At 49.5% G+C, this 16,349-nt stretch overlaps 1 protein-coding gene across 1 annotated transcript in view; it reads right to left on the bottom strand.

Moving 5' to 3' along the window:
• LOC142905807 (contactin-5-like) overlaps positions 1-16,349 on the bottom strand; it is a 98,700-nt gene that overhangs the window by 8,057 nt on the left and 74,294 nt on the right. Inside the window, exon 6 of the mRNA XM_076052937.1 lies at positions 9,385-9,802. Within this exon, the coding sequence (XP_075909052.1) occupies positions 9,385-9,802 (418 nt within the window). The remainder of the gene's footprint in view (positions 1-9,384; positions 9,803-16,349) is intronic.

Here is a 16,349-nt window from a genome sequence, read left to right as displayed (position 1 = left end):
AAGCTTTCGTGACTGCAGTAATTCATAATCTTAGCTCTATCGGTAAAGTCAAGAGACTTTTCCGAAAGAGCTAAGAATATGAACTACCCATAGACTCAACACTGCCCATACACTCTAAATTTCACACTTAACTTACAATTTAGCAATCTTTGAAATAGCGTAATCAACCAGACCATGCGTTAATTGTGTTTTAACCGACTGTCTGTGTTGCTTTATATAGTTTCCAAATTTTGCTAAACGCTGTTTGATTTAGTGTGCTCCGTCTATCTCGTGTCCCCTGGTGTGTCTGTGTTAATTCCCTCTACTTAAGGTCTGTATATATATCAGCGGTTATGTGTTTCCTCTCTCTCTTAAATTTAGCTCTTCTGTACATGATGATTGCTTGTGTTGCAATCGAAACGGCGTATGCTATAATGTAATTTTATTTTCATTATTTATTCTATGTGACTTTACCGAAAAAAACAAAGAGTAATTCCTGCAGTCACGAAAGCACCTAATCAAGTTTACTGCCCATACACTCAACACTGCCCATAGACTCAACACTACCCATAGACTCAACACTACCCATAGACTCAACGCTGCCCATAGACTAAACACTACCCATAGACTCAACACTACCCATAGACTCAACACTGCCCAAAGACTCAACACTACCCATAGACTCAACACTACCCATAGACTCAACACTACCCATAGACTAACACTACCCATAGACTCAACACTGCCCATAGACTCAACACTACCCATAGACTCAACACTACCCATAGACTAACACTACCCATAGACTCAACACTGCCCATAGACTAACACTGCCCATAGACTCAACACTGCCCATAGACTCAACACTGCCAACAGACTCAGCACGACCCATAGACTCAACACTACCCATAGACTCAACACTGCCCATAGACTCAACACTGCCCATAGACTCAACACTGCCCATAGAATCAACACTACCCATAGACTCAACACTGCCCATACACTCAACACTACCCATAGATTCAACACTACCCATAGACGCAACACTACCCATAAACTCAACACTACTCATAGACTCAACACTACCCATAGACTCAACACTACCCATAGACTCAACACTACCCATAGACTCAACACTACCCATAGACTAACACTACCCATAGACTCAGCACTGCCCATAGACTCAACACTGCCCATAGGCTCAACACTGCCCATAGACTCAACACTGCCAACAGACTCAGGACATACCCATAGACTCAACACTACCCATAGACTCAACACTGCCCATAGACTCAACACTGCCCATAGACTCAACACTGCCCATAGAATCAACACTACCCATACTCAACACTGCCCATACACTCAACACTACCCATAGATTCAACACTACCCATAGACGCAACACTACCCATAAACTCAACACTACTCATAGACTCAACACTACCCATAGACTCAACACTACCCATAGACTCAACACTACCCATAGACTCAACACTACCCATAGACCAACACTACCCATAGACTCAACACTACCCATAGACTAACACTACCCATAGACTCAACACTACCCATAGACTCAACACTGCCCATAGACTCAACACTACCCATAGACTCAACACTACCCATAGACTAACACTACCCATAGAATCAACACTACCCATAGACTCAACACTGCCCATAGACTAACACTACCCTTAGACTCAACACTACCCATAGACTAAACACTACCCATAGACTCAACACTGCCCATAGACTCAACACTGCCCATAGACTCAACACTGCCGATAGACTCAACACTACCCATAGACTAACACTGCCCATAGACTCAACACTACCCATAGACTCAACACTACACATAGACTAACACTACCCATAGACTCAACACTACCCATAGACTCAACACTACCCATAGATTTTGCTTTAAAGCTTTCGTGACTGCAGTAATTCAGAATCTTAGCTCTATCGGTAAAGTCAAGAGACTTTACCGAAAGAGCTAAGAATATGAACTACCCATAGACTCAACACTGCCCATACACTCTAAATTTCACACTTAACTTACAATTTAGCAATCTTTGAAATAGCGTAATCAACCAGACCATGCGTTAATTGTGTTTTAACCGACTGTCTGTGTTGCTTTATATAGTTTCCAAATTTTGCTAAACGCTGTTTGATTTAGTGTGCTCCGTCTATCTCTGTGTCCCCTGGTGTGTCTGTGTTAATTCCCTCTACTTAAGGTCTGTATATATATCAGCGGTTATGTGTTTCCTCTCTCTCTTAAATTTAGCTCTTCTGTACATGATGATTGCTTGTGTTGCAATCGAAACGGCGTATGCTATAATGTCATTTTATTTTCATTATTTATTCTATGTGACGTTACCGAAAAAAACAAAGAGTAATTCCTGCAGTCACGAAAGCACCTCATCAAGTTTACTGCCCATACACTCAACACTGCCCATAGACTCAACACTACCCATAGACTCAACACTGCCCATAGACTAAACACTGCCCATAGACTCAACACTACCCATAGACTCAACACTACCCATAGACTCAACACTACCCATAGAATCAACACTACCCATAGAATCAACACTACCCATAGACTCAACACTACCCATAGACTCAACACTGCCCATAGACTCAACACTGCCCATAGACTCAACACTACCCATAGACTCAACACTACCCATAGACTAACACTACCCATAGACTCAACACTACCCATAGACTCAACACTACCCATAGACTCAACACTACCCATAGACTCAACACTACCCATAGACTCAAAACTACCCATAGACTCAACACTGCCCATAGACTCAACACTGCCAACAGACTCAGCACTACCCATAGACTCAACACTGCCCATAGACTCAACACTGCCCATAGACTCAACACTGCCCATAGACTCAACACTGCCCATAGACTCAACACTACCCATAGACTCAACACTACCCATAGACTCAACACTACCCATAGACTAACACTACCCATAGACTCAACACTACCCATAGACTCAACACTGCCCATAGACTCAACACTACCCATAGACTCAACACTACCCATAGACTAACACTACCCGTAGAATCAACACTACCCATAGACTCAACACTACCCATAGAATCAACACTGCCCAGAGACTCAACACTACCCATAGACTCAACACTACCCATAGACTCAACACTGCCCATAGACTCAACACTGCCCATAGACTAACACTACCCATAGACTCAACACTGCCCATAGACTCAACACTACCCATAGACTAAACACTACCCATAGACTCAACACTGCCCATAGACTCAACACTACCCATAGAATCAACACTGCCCATAGACTCAACACTACCCATAGACTAACACTGCCCATAGACTCAACACTACCCATAGACTCAACACTACACATAGACTAACACTACCCATAGACTCAACACTACCCATAGACTCAACACTACCCATAGATTTTGCTTTAAAGCTTTCGTGACTGCAGTAATTCATAATCTTAGCTCTATCGGTAAAGTCAAGAGACTTTACCGAAAGAGCTAAGAATATGAACTACCCATAGACTCAACACTGCCCATACACTCTAAATTTCACACTTAACTTACAATTTAGCAATCTTTGAAATAGCGTAATCAACCAGACCATGCGTTAATTGTGTTTTAACCGACTGTCTGTGTTGCTTTATATAGTTTCCAAATTTTGCTAAACGCTGTTTGATTTAGTGTGCTCCGTCTATCTCTGTGTCCCCTGGTGTGTCTGTGTTAATTCCCTCTACTTAAGGTCTGTATATATATCAGCGGTTATGTGTTTCCTCTCTCTCTTAAATTTAGCTCTTCTGTACATGATGATTGCTTGTGTTGCAATCGAAACGGCGTATGCTATAATGTCATTTTATTTTCATTATTTATTCTATGTGACGTTACCGAAAAAAACAAAGAGTAATTCCTGCAGTCACGAAAGCACCTCATCAAGTTTACTGCCCATACACTCAACACTGCCCATAGACTCAACACTACCCATAGACTCAACACTACCCATAGACTAACACTACCCATAGACTCAACACTACCCATAGACTCAACACTACCCATAGACTCAACACTACCCATAGACTCAACACTACCCATAGACTCAAAACTACCCATAGACTCAACACTGCCCATAGACTCAACACTGCCAACAGACTCAGCACTACCCATAGACTCAACACTGCCCATAGACTCAACACTGCCCATAGACTCAACACTGCCCATAGACTCAACACTGCCCATAGACTCAACACTACCCATAGACTCAACACTACCCATAGACTCAACACTACCCATAGACTAACACTACCCATAGACTCAACACTACCCATAGACTCAACACTGCCCATAGACTCAACACTACCCATAGACTCAACACTACCCATAGACTAACACTACCCGTAGAATCAACACTACCCATAGACTCAACACTACCCATAGAATCAACACTGCCCAGAGACTCAACACTACCCATAGACTCAACACTACCCATAGACTCAACACTGCCCATAGACTCAACACTGCCCATAGACTAACACTACCCATAGACTCAACACTGCCCATAGACTCAACACTACCCATAGACTAAACACTACCCATAGACTCAACACTGCCCATAGACTCAACACTACCCATAGAATCAACACTGCCCATAGACTCAACACTACCCATAGACTAACACTGCCCATAGACTCAACACTACCCATAGACTCAACACTACACATAGACTAACACTACCCATAGACTCAACACTACCCATAGACTCAACACTACCCATAGATTTTGCTTTAAAGCTTTCGTGACTGCAGTAATTCATAATCTTAGCTCTATCGGTAAAGTCAAGAGACTTTACCGAAAGAGCTAAGAATATGAACTACCCATAGACTCAACACTGCCCATACACTCTAAATTTCACACTTAACTTACAATTTAGCAATCTTTGAAATAGCGTAATCAACCAGACCATGCGTTAATTGTGTTTTAACCGACTGTCTGTGTTGCTTTATATAGTTTCCAAATTTTGCTAAACGCTGTTTGATTTAGTGTGCTCCGTCTATCTCTGTGTCCCCTGGTGTGTCTGTGTTAATTCCCTCTACTTAAGGTCTGTATATATATCAGCGGTTATGTGTTTCCTCTCTCTCTTAAATTTAGCTCTTCTGTACATGATGATTGCTTGTGTTGCAATCGAAACGGCGTATGCTATAATGTCATTTTATTTTCATTATTTATTCTATGTGACGTTACCGAAAAAAACAAAGAGTAATTCCTGCAGTCACGAAAGCACCTCATCAAGTTTACTGCCCATACACTCAACACTGCCCATAGACTCAACACTACCCATAGACTCAACACTGCCCATAGACTAAACACTGCCCATAGACTCAACACTACCCATAGACTCAACACTACCCATAGACTAACACTACCCATAGACTCAACACTACCCATAGAATCAACACTACCCATAGACTCAACACTACCCATAGACTCAACACTGCCCATAGACTCAACACTGCCCATAGACTCAACACTGCCCATAGACTCAACACTACCCATAGACTCAACACTACCCATAGACTAACACTACCCATAGACTCAACACTACCCATAGACTCAACACTACCCATAGACTCAACACTACCCATAGACTCAACACTACCCATAGACTCAACACTGCCCATAGACTCAACACTGCCCATAGACTCAACACTGCCAACAGACTCAGCACTACCCATAGACTCAACACTGCCCATAGACTCAACACTGCCCATAGACTCAACACTGCCCATAGACTCAACACTGCCCATAGACTCAACACTACCCATAGACTCAACACTACCCATAGACTCAACACTACCCATAGACTAACACTACCCATAGACTCAACACTACCCATAGACTCAACACTGCCCATAGACTCAACACTACCCATAGACTCAACACTACCCATAGACTAACACTACCCGTAGAATCAACACTGCCCATAGACTCAACACTACCCATAGACTCAGCACTGCCCATAGACTCAACACTGCCAACAGACTCAGCACTGCCAACAGACTCAGCACTACCCATAGACTCAACACTGCCCATAGACTCAACACTGCCCATAGACTAACACTACCCATAGACTAACACTACCCATAGACTCAACACTACCCATAGACTCAACACTACCCATAGACTCAACACTGCCCATAGACTCAACACTACCCATAGACTCAACACTACCCATAGACTAACACTACCCGTAGAATCAACACTACCCATAGACTCAACACTACCCATAGACTCAACACTGCCCATAGACTCAACACTGCCCATAGACTCAGCACTGCCCATAGACTCAGCACTGCCCATAGACTCAACACTGCCAACAGACTCAGCACTGCCAACAGACTCAGCACTACCCATAGACTCAACACTGCCCATAGACTCAACACTGCCCATAGACTCAACACTACCCATAGAATCAACACTGCCCATAGACTCAACACTACCCATAGACTAACACTGCCCATAGACTCAACACTACCCATAGACTCAACACTACACATAGACTAACACTACCCATAGACTCAACACTACCCATAGACTCAACACTACCCATAGATTTTGCTTTAAAGCTTTCGTGACTGCAGTAATTCATAATCTTAGCTCTATCGGTAAAGTCAAGAGACTTTACCGAAAGAGCTAAGAATATGAACTACCCATAGACTCAACACTGCCCATACACTCTAAATTTCACACTTAACTTACAATTTAGCAATCTTTGAAATAGCGTAATCAACCAGACCATGCGTTAATTGTGTTTTAACCGACTGTCTGTGTTGCTTTATATAGTTTCCAAATTTTGCTAAACGCTGTTTGATTTAGTGTGCTCCGTCTATCTCTGTGTCCCCTGGTGTGTCTGTGTTAATTCCCTCTACTTAAGGTCTGTATATATATCAGCGGTTATGTGTTTCCTCTCTCTCTTAAATTTAGCTCTTCTGTACATGATGATTGCTTGTGTTGCAATCGAAACGGCGTATGCTATAATGTCATTTTATTTTCATTATTTATTCTATGTGACGTTACCGAAAAAAACAAAGAGTAATTCCTGCAGTCACGAAAGCACCTCATCAAGTTTACTGCCCATACACTCAACACTGCCCATAGACTCAACACTACCCATAGACTCAACACTGCCCATAGACTAAACACTGCCCATAGACTCAACACTACCCATAGACTCAACACTACCCATAGACTAACACTACCCATAGACTCAACACTACCCATAGAATCAACACTACCCATAGACTCAACACTACCCATAGACTCAACACTGCCCATAGACTCAACACTGCCCATAGACTCAACACTGCCCATAGACTCAACACTGCCCATAGACTCAACACTACTCATAGACTCAACACTACCCATAGACTAACACTACCCATAGACTCAACACTACCCATAGACTCAACACTACCCATAGACTCAACACTACCCATAGACTCAACACTACCCATAGACTCAAAACTACCCATAGACTCAACACTGCCCATAGACTCAACACTGCCAACAGACTCAGCACTACCCATAGACTCAACACTGCCCATAGACTCAACACTGCCCATAGACTCAACACTGCCCATAGACTCAACACTACCCATAGACTCAACACTACCCATAGACTCAACACTACCCATAGACTAACACTACCCATAGACTCAACACTACCCATAGACTCAACACTGCCCATAGACTCAACACTACCCATAGACTCAACACTACCCATAGACTAACACTACCCGTAGAATCAACACTGCCCATAGACTCAACACTACCCATAGACTCAGCACTGCCCATAGACTCAACACTGCCAACAGACTCAGCACTGCCAACAGACTCAGCACTACCCATAGACTCAACACTGCCCATAGACTCAACACTGCCCATAGACTAACACTACCCATAGACTAACACTACCCATAGACTCAACACTACCCATAGACTCAACACTACCCATAGACTCAACACTGCCCATAGACTCAACACTACCCATAGACTCAACACTACCCATAGACTAACACTACCCGTAGAATCAACACTACCCATAGACTCAACACTACCCATAGACTCAACACTGCCCATAGACTCAACACTGCCCATAGACTCAGCACTGCCCATAGACTCAACACTGCCAACAGACTCAGCACTGCCAACAGACTCAGCACTACCCATAGACTCAACACTGCCCATAGACTCAACACTGCCCATAGACTAACACTACCCATAGACTCAACACTACCCATAGACTCAACACTACCCATAGACTCAACACTACCCATAGACTCAACACTACCCATAGACTCAACATTGCCCATAGACTCAACACTACCCATAGACTCAACACTGCCCAGAGACTCAACACTACCCATAGACTCAACACTACCCATAGACTCAACACTGCCCATAGACTCAACACTGCCCATAGACTAACACTACCCATAGACTCAACACTGCCCATAGACTCAACACTACCCATAGACTCAGCACTGCCCATAGACTCAACTCTGCCAACAGACTCAGCACTGCCAACAGACTCAGCACTGCCAACAGACTCAACACTGCCCATAGACTCAACACTGCCCATAGACTAACACTACCCATAGACTAACACTACCCATAGACTCAACACTACCCATAGACTCAACACTGCCCATAGACTCAACACTACCCATAGACTCAACACTACCCATAGACTAACACTACCCGTAGAATCAACACTACCCATAGACTCAACACTACCCATAGACTCAACACTACCCATAGACTCAACACTACCCATAGACTCAACACTGCCCATAGACTCAACACTGCCCATAGACTAACACTACCCATAGACTCAACACTACCCATAGACTCAACACTGCCCATAGACTCAACACTACCCATAGACTCAACACTACCCATAGACTAACACTACCCGTAGAATCAACACTACCCATAGACTCAACACTACCCATAGACTAACACTACCCATAGACTCAACACTACCCATAGACTCAACACTACCCATAGACTCAACACTGCCCATAGACTCAACACTGCCCGTAGACTCAAGACTGCCCATTTACGCAACACTGCACCTCCAATTAGCACGGTTGGCTACGAATGGTGGTGTTGGTGGTGGTGATGGTAGTGGCAGTGGTGGCAGTGGTGGTGATGGCGGCGGTGGTGGCGGTGTCGATGGTAGTGGCGATGGTAGTGGCAGTGGTGGCGGTGGTGGCGGCGGTGGTGGCGGTGGTGGTGGTGGTGGCGGTGGCGATGGTAGTGGCAGTGGTGGTGGCGGTGGTGTCGGTGGTGGTGGTGGTGGCGGTGGTGGCATTGATGGTGGCGATGGCAGTGGCGATGGTAGTGGTAGCGGTGGCAGTCGTGTCGGCGGTGACGGCGGCTTTGTCCGCTCACCGCCGGGCCGCAGCAGGAGCGGTGTGGGTGGGCTCCGCTCGACGCGGTCCACCCCGGCTCCGTGTTCTCCCCGCGCCTTGCTGCGCACCACGCAGGAGTAGCGCCCCGCGTCCGTGCCCTCCACCCGCGTGATGTACAGGTTGCCCGTCAGCTGGGACACGAACCGCCGGCCGTCCGATAGCACCTCCACCTCTTCCTCCACCTCCTCCTCCGCCTCCTCTTCCATTGCCGCCGCCGCCGCCGCCGCCCCCTCTCTCTCCCGTTTTCCGGCCGTGCCGCTACGGACGCGCGTCCGGCGTCTCCGCCCGGTGGACTTCAGCCAGCTGTAGGACACCTCTGCAAGACGACGCGAACGAGAGAAGCGCGGTCGGCAACATCCAAACGCAGGACCGCAGAGCTTGGGAAATTCTTTTTTTCTTTAATCTCTCTCTTTTAAAAAAAAAATGAGATGTAGCTCGCCCTGCTCGGCCACGTGTGTGAGTTTTCCTCCCAGATGTTTAAAAAAATACCTCTCGTTGGTAAATTTGCCCAAACATCCAAATGTAGGACCGCAGAACTCAGTCCTCCTCCTCGTCCTCCTCGCAAACGCGGCGTGCGGTTTTCATCCGGGCTCTCCGCTTTCCTCCCGCATGGATAAACAACTTACTCATCGATCTGGCCGGACCTTCCAAATGTTGGAGCACGGAACTTGGGCAATTTTTCTTATTAAAGATTTAGATTCATACCCCCCCCCCCCCTGCTCGCACACGTGTGTGGTGTCTCACCGGTTTCCACCGAAGAGTATCAATAAAACATGAAATAAAAAATAAACCCCCCGTTAGTAGAGCTGACCGAACATCCAAATGCAGGACCACAGAACTTGGGCAATTATTGGCCCACGTGTTAATCCGCAATTGTTGGCGTCGGTCCTGGCCGCCTTCCTTCCCGCTTGCGTGCGATTTCCCACCAACCTCCGTGCGCGGAAGATGCCTCGCGTCACGAAGTACGGCCACAGCGTTGGCGAGATGCCGTTCTTATCGCCAAGCGGACCATTCAAACATTCAGCGGGGCGACTCTCTCTTCAATGTTATGCACACATATATATTAAAAACATCCCGATTGTAGAGTCGCGAGCCGAAGGATCCCTGCCGGAACAGACGCACCCTCCACGCTGTTCAGTTGCCGATCCTGCCCGCCACCGGCTCCGCTTCCCCCCCCTCCCGCTCCGGCTCCGCCCTCCCCTCTCCCCATTGGTTATCCACGTCGGCCGCCACCCCCCCCCCGGGCCCTCATCGGCGGCGCACGCCGTAGGCTCGGGGCGCAAAACGTCGCGCGGGGTTGCCGCGGAGACGGAGGCGGCTGGGAATGAGCGCGCCGTGGAACGTTACGTAGGCGCGCTGCACTCGACTCCGAGGGGTACGCCAAGCCACAGTCATCCCCAGGATTATCGCTACCCTGTATTCATCCTGTAAACCCGCGGGCAGGTTTATTGGGAGGGGGGAATTAGGCGGCGAGATGGAGGCGGCGTGGCCAAAATAATCCACCCGACGGCGATCCGGACTTTCCCGGGGTGAGAATTAATCACTGGGGTGGAAACCCTTCGTGTTGGAAAGCGGCTCGCGGAAGCGGATATCACAGAGCTACCGCTGAGATCTCCTTCTTATTCAAGCGACGCTCTGGTGCACACAGAACGGCCCGTGGAAGTGGACATGACAGAGCTACCTCCGAGATCCCCTTCTTCTTCTTACTCAAGTGACGCTCTGGTGCACACAGAACGGCCCCCGGAAGTGGATATGACAGAGCTACCTCTGAGATCTCCTTCTTCTTATTCAAGCGACGCTCTGGTGCACACAGAACGGCCCGCGGAAGTGGATGTGACAGAGCTACCTCCGAGATCCCCTTCTTCTTCTTATTCAAGCGGCGCTCTGGTGCACACAGAACGGCCCGTGGAAGTGGACATGACAGAGCTACCTCCGAGATCCCCTTCTTCTTCTTACTCAAGCGACACTCTGGTGCACACAGAACGGCCCGCGGAAGTGGATATGACAGAGCTACCTCCGAGATCCCCTTCTTCTTCTTATTCAAGCGGCGCTCTGGTGCACACGCAGAGCACAGGGGGCAGCACTTTCCCACCCGCCCTGCCGGTGTGAGAGTAGCGCTCGTCACGTGACGGTCACGACCTCTACATTTTTGTTCCACCGTCTCAGACGGTGCATCTTGGGCCCTAAAGAAATTCAGAAAATCGCCTGGGCCCATCGACGGCGCATCGATGAAACGTGACGATCGGTCTGTGGTCGCCGATTGCCGTCAGGATTTGACGGCTGAGCGGCAGCCGGGAGACGGAACGCCACCCCGAGACAGAGAGAGGCGCGCCTCCTCCGCGCGAGACGGGGCTATGAATTCATCTCTCGTGTGTGTTTTGTTGTTGTTGTTGTGCGTGTTGTTGTTGTTTTTGTTTGTTTTGTTGTTGTTGTGTGTGTTGTGTGTGTTGTTGTGTGTTTTGTTGTTGTGTGTGTGTGTTGTTGTTGTGTGTGTTGTTGTGCGTGTGGAGCGGAAGTGTAGCGGTTAGCGCTACGCTGCGCTACGAAAGCCCGAGTTCAGATCGCACTCACGGCCAACACCAGTGACGATTACCTGAACCGATCCTGGGCCTCCCCTAGGACGACTCAGCCTCAAATGAGTACCTGGTTCGGTGTGTAGTAGTAAACATCGCCACTGGGGAGACAAAAGCGGCCTGGCGTGGTGCTGACCACTCACGCCCTCGTGTGCCGTTCCGGCCTTCATAGGTGGGTGCTCGCTAACAGCACTTGCCCCTACAGCCTGTTACAGGCTATTCGGGGGATCTTTATTGTTGGGCAGGCAATTTCTACGCGGATCGTCATGTCGCCGGATCGTGAGAGGTGGCGATGGCTTTGGCGGAGTCAGTTCCTTCATCCAGCAGTGGACAGACCATGGCTGATGAGGCGGGTATCGTGGCTGTCGTAGAAATAATGAAAACAATTTTTTTTCCATTTTCAATTTCTTTCCTCCCATCTCACACCCCCCCCTTTCCCCTCATTGGAAGCGAAAAGGTAAAATCAATCGGTAATAAGCAGCTCATTAACCCCCGCGCACTTCCGCAACGACCGGGCAACCGCCCTGCGCCGCACGGGCAAAGCAGGCGCAGCCCTGGGAATATCCCTGCTCACGCCCCTGCTGACAGAAGAGGCCTCCCACTGGCAGAGAGAGCGCGAGAGAGTTTCGGTACGTACGGTGCGAAATAAACTCAACACTGCCCATAGACTCAGCACTGCACCATAGACTCAACACTGCCCATAGACTCAGCACTGCACCATAGACTCAGCACTGCCCATAGACTCAGCACTGCACCATAGACTCAACACTGCCCATAGACTCAACACAGCCCATAGACTCAACACTGCACCATAGACTCAACACTGCCCATAGACTCAGCACTGCCCATAGACTCAACACTGCCCATAGACTCAACACTGCCCATAGACTCAACACAGTCCATAGACTCAACACTGCCCATAGACTCAACACAGCCCATAGACTCAACACTGCACCATTGACTCAACACATCCCATAGACTCAGCACTGCACCATAGACTCAACACAGCCCATAGACTCAACACTGCACCATAGACTCAACACTACCCATAGACTCAACACTGCCCTTAGACTCAACACTGCACCATAGACTCAACACAGCCCATAGACTCAGCACTGCACCATAGACTCAACACAGCCCATAGACTCAGCACTGCCCATAGACTCAACACTTCCCCATAGACTCAACACTGCCCATAGACTCAACACTGCCCTTAGACTCAACACTTCCCATAGACTCAACACTTCCCATAGACTCAACACTACCCATAGACTCAACACTACCCATAGACTCAACACTACCCATAGACTCAACACTACCCATAAACTCAACACTACCCATAGACTCAGCACTGCCCACAGACTCAACACTGCCCACAGACTCAACACTGCACCTCCAATTCGCAAGGTTGTCGACGTACGGTGCGAAAGAAGTTCAAGCTAAGTGAAAGCCGTCGGCATGTTTGCGTGTTGAACTTCTTTCACACCGTACGTAGCCAACTCCTCCGATGGGAGGTGCGGGGGAAGGACACCAAACTAGACATAAACTAGAGTTCTAGACAAATCAGTTTGTCAATATTAGACGACGATTATTTAAAGGTGCATCACAGCTCCAAGTGTGCTTCCTCATATCGGAAGGGGAAGAGCGTTCCAGACGGCCGCAGAATCTGCGTCTGAAAGCACCGCGCGATGCAGCGGCGACCGCAGCCTTGGGTCGATGGCCAGCAGCAGTCAAAACGTCAATGCCTAAGGAAATATGAATCAGCTTATTGATCATCTCGTCGATAATCTGAGGATATGATACATTGGGACAAGTGCCGTGAGCGAACACTTTTGAAAGCTGGAACGGCAAAAACGACGCTGTGGGTGGCCAGCGACCATTCCCGGCCGCCTTTGTCTCCGCAGTGCCGAAGTATATATACACCACCTCCACCACCTCCTCCTCCACCACCTCCACCACCTCCACCTCCTCCTCCACCTACTACACCTCCACCACCTCCACCACCTCCTCCTCCACCTCCACCACCTCCTCCACCTCCTCCTCCTCCACCACCTCCTCCTCCACCTCCTCCACCACCTCCTCCACCTCCACCACCTCCATGACCTCCACCTCCACCACCTCCTTCACCTCCTCCACCTCCACCTCCTCCTCCACCTCCACTACCTCCTCCACCTCCTCTTCCACCTCCTCCACCTCCTCCTCCACCTCCTCCTACATCTCTTCCTCCTCCACCACCACCTCCTCCACCATCTCCACCTCCTTCACCTCCTCCACCTCCTCCTCCACCTCCACCTCCTCCACCTCCACCTCCTCCACCTCCTCCACCACCTCCACCTCTTCCACCTCCTCCTCCACCTCCTCCTCCACCACCTCCTTCTCCACCTCCTCCACCACCTCCACCACCAGGAGGGGTTCGAATAATCACTGCCCCCACTCTTTTATCGGTCGTGAGCGAGAATCGACCCCGGATGCCAAGTGCTGCGCTAACCACTGCGCCACCGCTCCCAAAACGCACGTGACACACAGTGGATGCCCATCGTAATTGAAATGCGCGTGAAGGGCTCACAAGTGATGCCATCACATCTACCCCACTCAATTTAAGGGAACGGAACGGGTGGAGGACTTCGCCACAAATCTGGCTGCTGTCCGTCTGATGATGCCGTTTGTAATTACTGGCGAAACGTCGTACAGATTGTAAATGTTGCGGATTTGCTCTCCGACACACAACTGGCGGTGCTGTGCTCGTGACGAATTGGCAACGTTCTGTTCACGTGACACAACCCTTGCTGATTGGCTGTGTCGGGCGGTGGCGGGTTTAGCGACACATTTATTTATACTTTTACACGATCTAACCCTCCCAAAAAAGCCCACATTATGAATGACGCGCACACACACACACTCGCTCACTCACTCTGTATAATCAAAAGAATTCTTGCAGAGGCTCCACACGAGGCATTTCTGATCCCCCTCTCTACCATTTGATTGGCACAAACTTTGAATGTGATCTGGTTTAGCCTGTGATGCCCTGCTAATGGTATATGTGTGTGTGTTCGTGTGTACGTGTGTCTGTGTATCGTAGTGGGAAGCGGTAGTGTAGCGGTTAGCGCGCTGCGTTACAAACCTGGCGACCCGAGTTCGATTCCCACTCACGGCCAACATCAGAACCGATTATCTGAACCGGTCCTGGGCCTCCCCTAGGTCTACTCAGCCTAAAATGAGTTCCTGGTGCGGTGTGTAAACATCGCCACTGAGGAGACAAAGGCGGTCGGGCGTGGTGTTGGCCACCCATCCCCTGTTAAGGCTACACTAATTTGAGGCTGAGTCGACCTATGGGAGGCCCAGGATCGATTCAGATAATCGTCACCGGTGTTCGTGGCCGTGAGCGGGAATCGTAGCGCAGCGCGCAACCGTTGCACCACCGCTCCCCAACACGCATACAGTCAAGGTACACCTAGCCTGGCACAAGCACCGCGGTGACGTCACCGCCACTTGTTATTGTTGTTGTGGGAGCTCGTGAGGAGCGGTGGTGCAGCGGTTAGCGCGCGCTGTGCTGCTCACGGCGATCCTGTTACCGGTCCTCCACCCCTCCACTAGGTCGACTCAGCCTCAAAATGATACCGTGTGACCCCCCCACCACCACCACTCGTCTGTATGCCGCAAGCGGCGGCCTTCGTAGGCGCTGTCACTCGCTTGACAGCACTTGCCCCGAGCAGCCAGAGGCTACACGGGGGATCTTTGCCTTTAGTGAGCGCGCGCGTGACAAAGAAACATCGCGGCGTGCACACCACGTGGTGCAGAGAGAGCCTTGAGAGAGAGGGGGCGGGGGAGGTTGTGGGGAGGTGGTGGGTGGGGAAGTCGGGGGGGAGGGAGGTGGGACGGAAGGTGGGGAGGGGTGGTGGGTGGGAGGTGGGGAGGTAGTGGTGGGGTGGTAGAAGGGGAGGTGGGTGGGTGATGGGCGTGGGAGGTGGGGGTGAAGTGGGGGTGAGGAGGTGGGGGTGAAGGTGGTGGGGAGGTAAGAGAGGTGGTTGGTGTGAGTGGGGGTGAGGTGGCACGTGGCGAGGCGAGAATGGAGGATTGATGGCGAACGCCTTCAGCCCTCCCCCACGTGACCTTGGGAGCAGCGGCCACAGCGCTGATGGCCAGGGACCCTCTGGGCGGCCCGGCATGAACCGCGAGCGAGTAACTCCTCCTCCACCTCCTCCACCTCCTCCACCTCCTCCACCTCCTCCACCTCCTCCACCTCCTCCACCTCCTCCACCTCCTCCTCCACCTCCTCCACCTCCTCCTCTA

This window comes from Petromyzon marinus, chromosome 59, assembly GCF_048934315.1.
Source record: "Petromyzon marinus isolate PM22_M1 ecotype Great Lakes invasive population chromosome 59, UKy_Petmar_22M1.pri1.0, whole genome shotgun sequence".
In the NCBI taxonomy this organism is placed as follows: domain Eukaryota; kingdom Metazoa; phylum Chordata; class Hyperoartia; order Petromyzontiformes; family Petromyzontidae; genus Petromyzon; species Petromyzon marinus.
This window is presented reverse-complemented; position numbering and strand designations above follow the sequence as displayed.